This window comes from Egretta garzetta, unplaced genomic scaffold (assembly GCF_000687185.1).
Source record: "Egretta garzetta isolate BGI_Z169 unplaced genomic scaffold, ASM68718v1 scaffold616, whole genome shotgun sequence".
Classification (NCBI taxonomy): domain Eukaryota; kingdom Metazoa; phylum Chordata; class Aves; order Pelecaniformes; family Ardeidae; genus Egretta; species Egretta garzetta.
In genome coordinates, this window is record NW_009259982.1 from 73,252 (window position 1) to 73,506 (window position 255).

Genomic DNA, 255 nt, shown 5'->3' on the forward strand with positions numbered 1-255 from the left:
ACCCCCCCCATCTCGGGGTGCTCCCCCCCCACTCTGCCCACCCTCAGGGCTCACCCCCAGACGCTCGCACTGGAAGAGCAGGACGCTGGTCCCGGGGGGGCTCTGCTCCTGCACGCTGATGGCCAACACCGAGTCGTAGCCGCAGATGTCCAGCGTGGCTGAGCACCCCTGCACGCTGCTCAGGGGGTGAGCCTCCAGCTCCTCCTGGCCGGGGGGGGGGGGCAGGGGGGCTCGGCCCCCCCCGGTTGGCTGGGA

The 255-nt window shown here is 73.3% G+C and overlaps 1 protein-coding gene across 1 annotated transcript in view; it reads right to left on the reverse strand.

Moving 5' to 3' along the window:
- Positions 1 to 255, reverse strand: part of EPS8L3 (EPS8 like 3) — a 6,076-nt gene that overhangs the window by 4,277 nt on the left and 1,544 nt on the right. Inside the window, exon 5 of the mRNA XM_035895967.1 lies at positions 42 to 204. Coding sequence (XP_035751860.1) covers positions 42 to 204 — 163 coding nt within the window. The remainder of the gene's footprint in view (positions 1 to 41; positions 205 to 255) is intronic.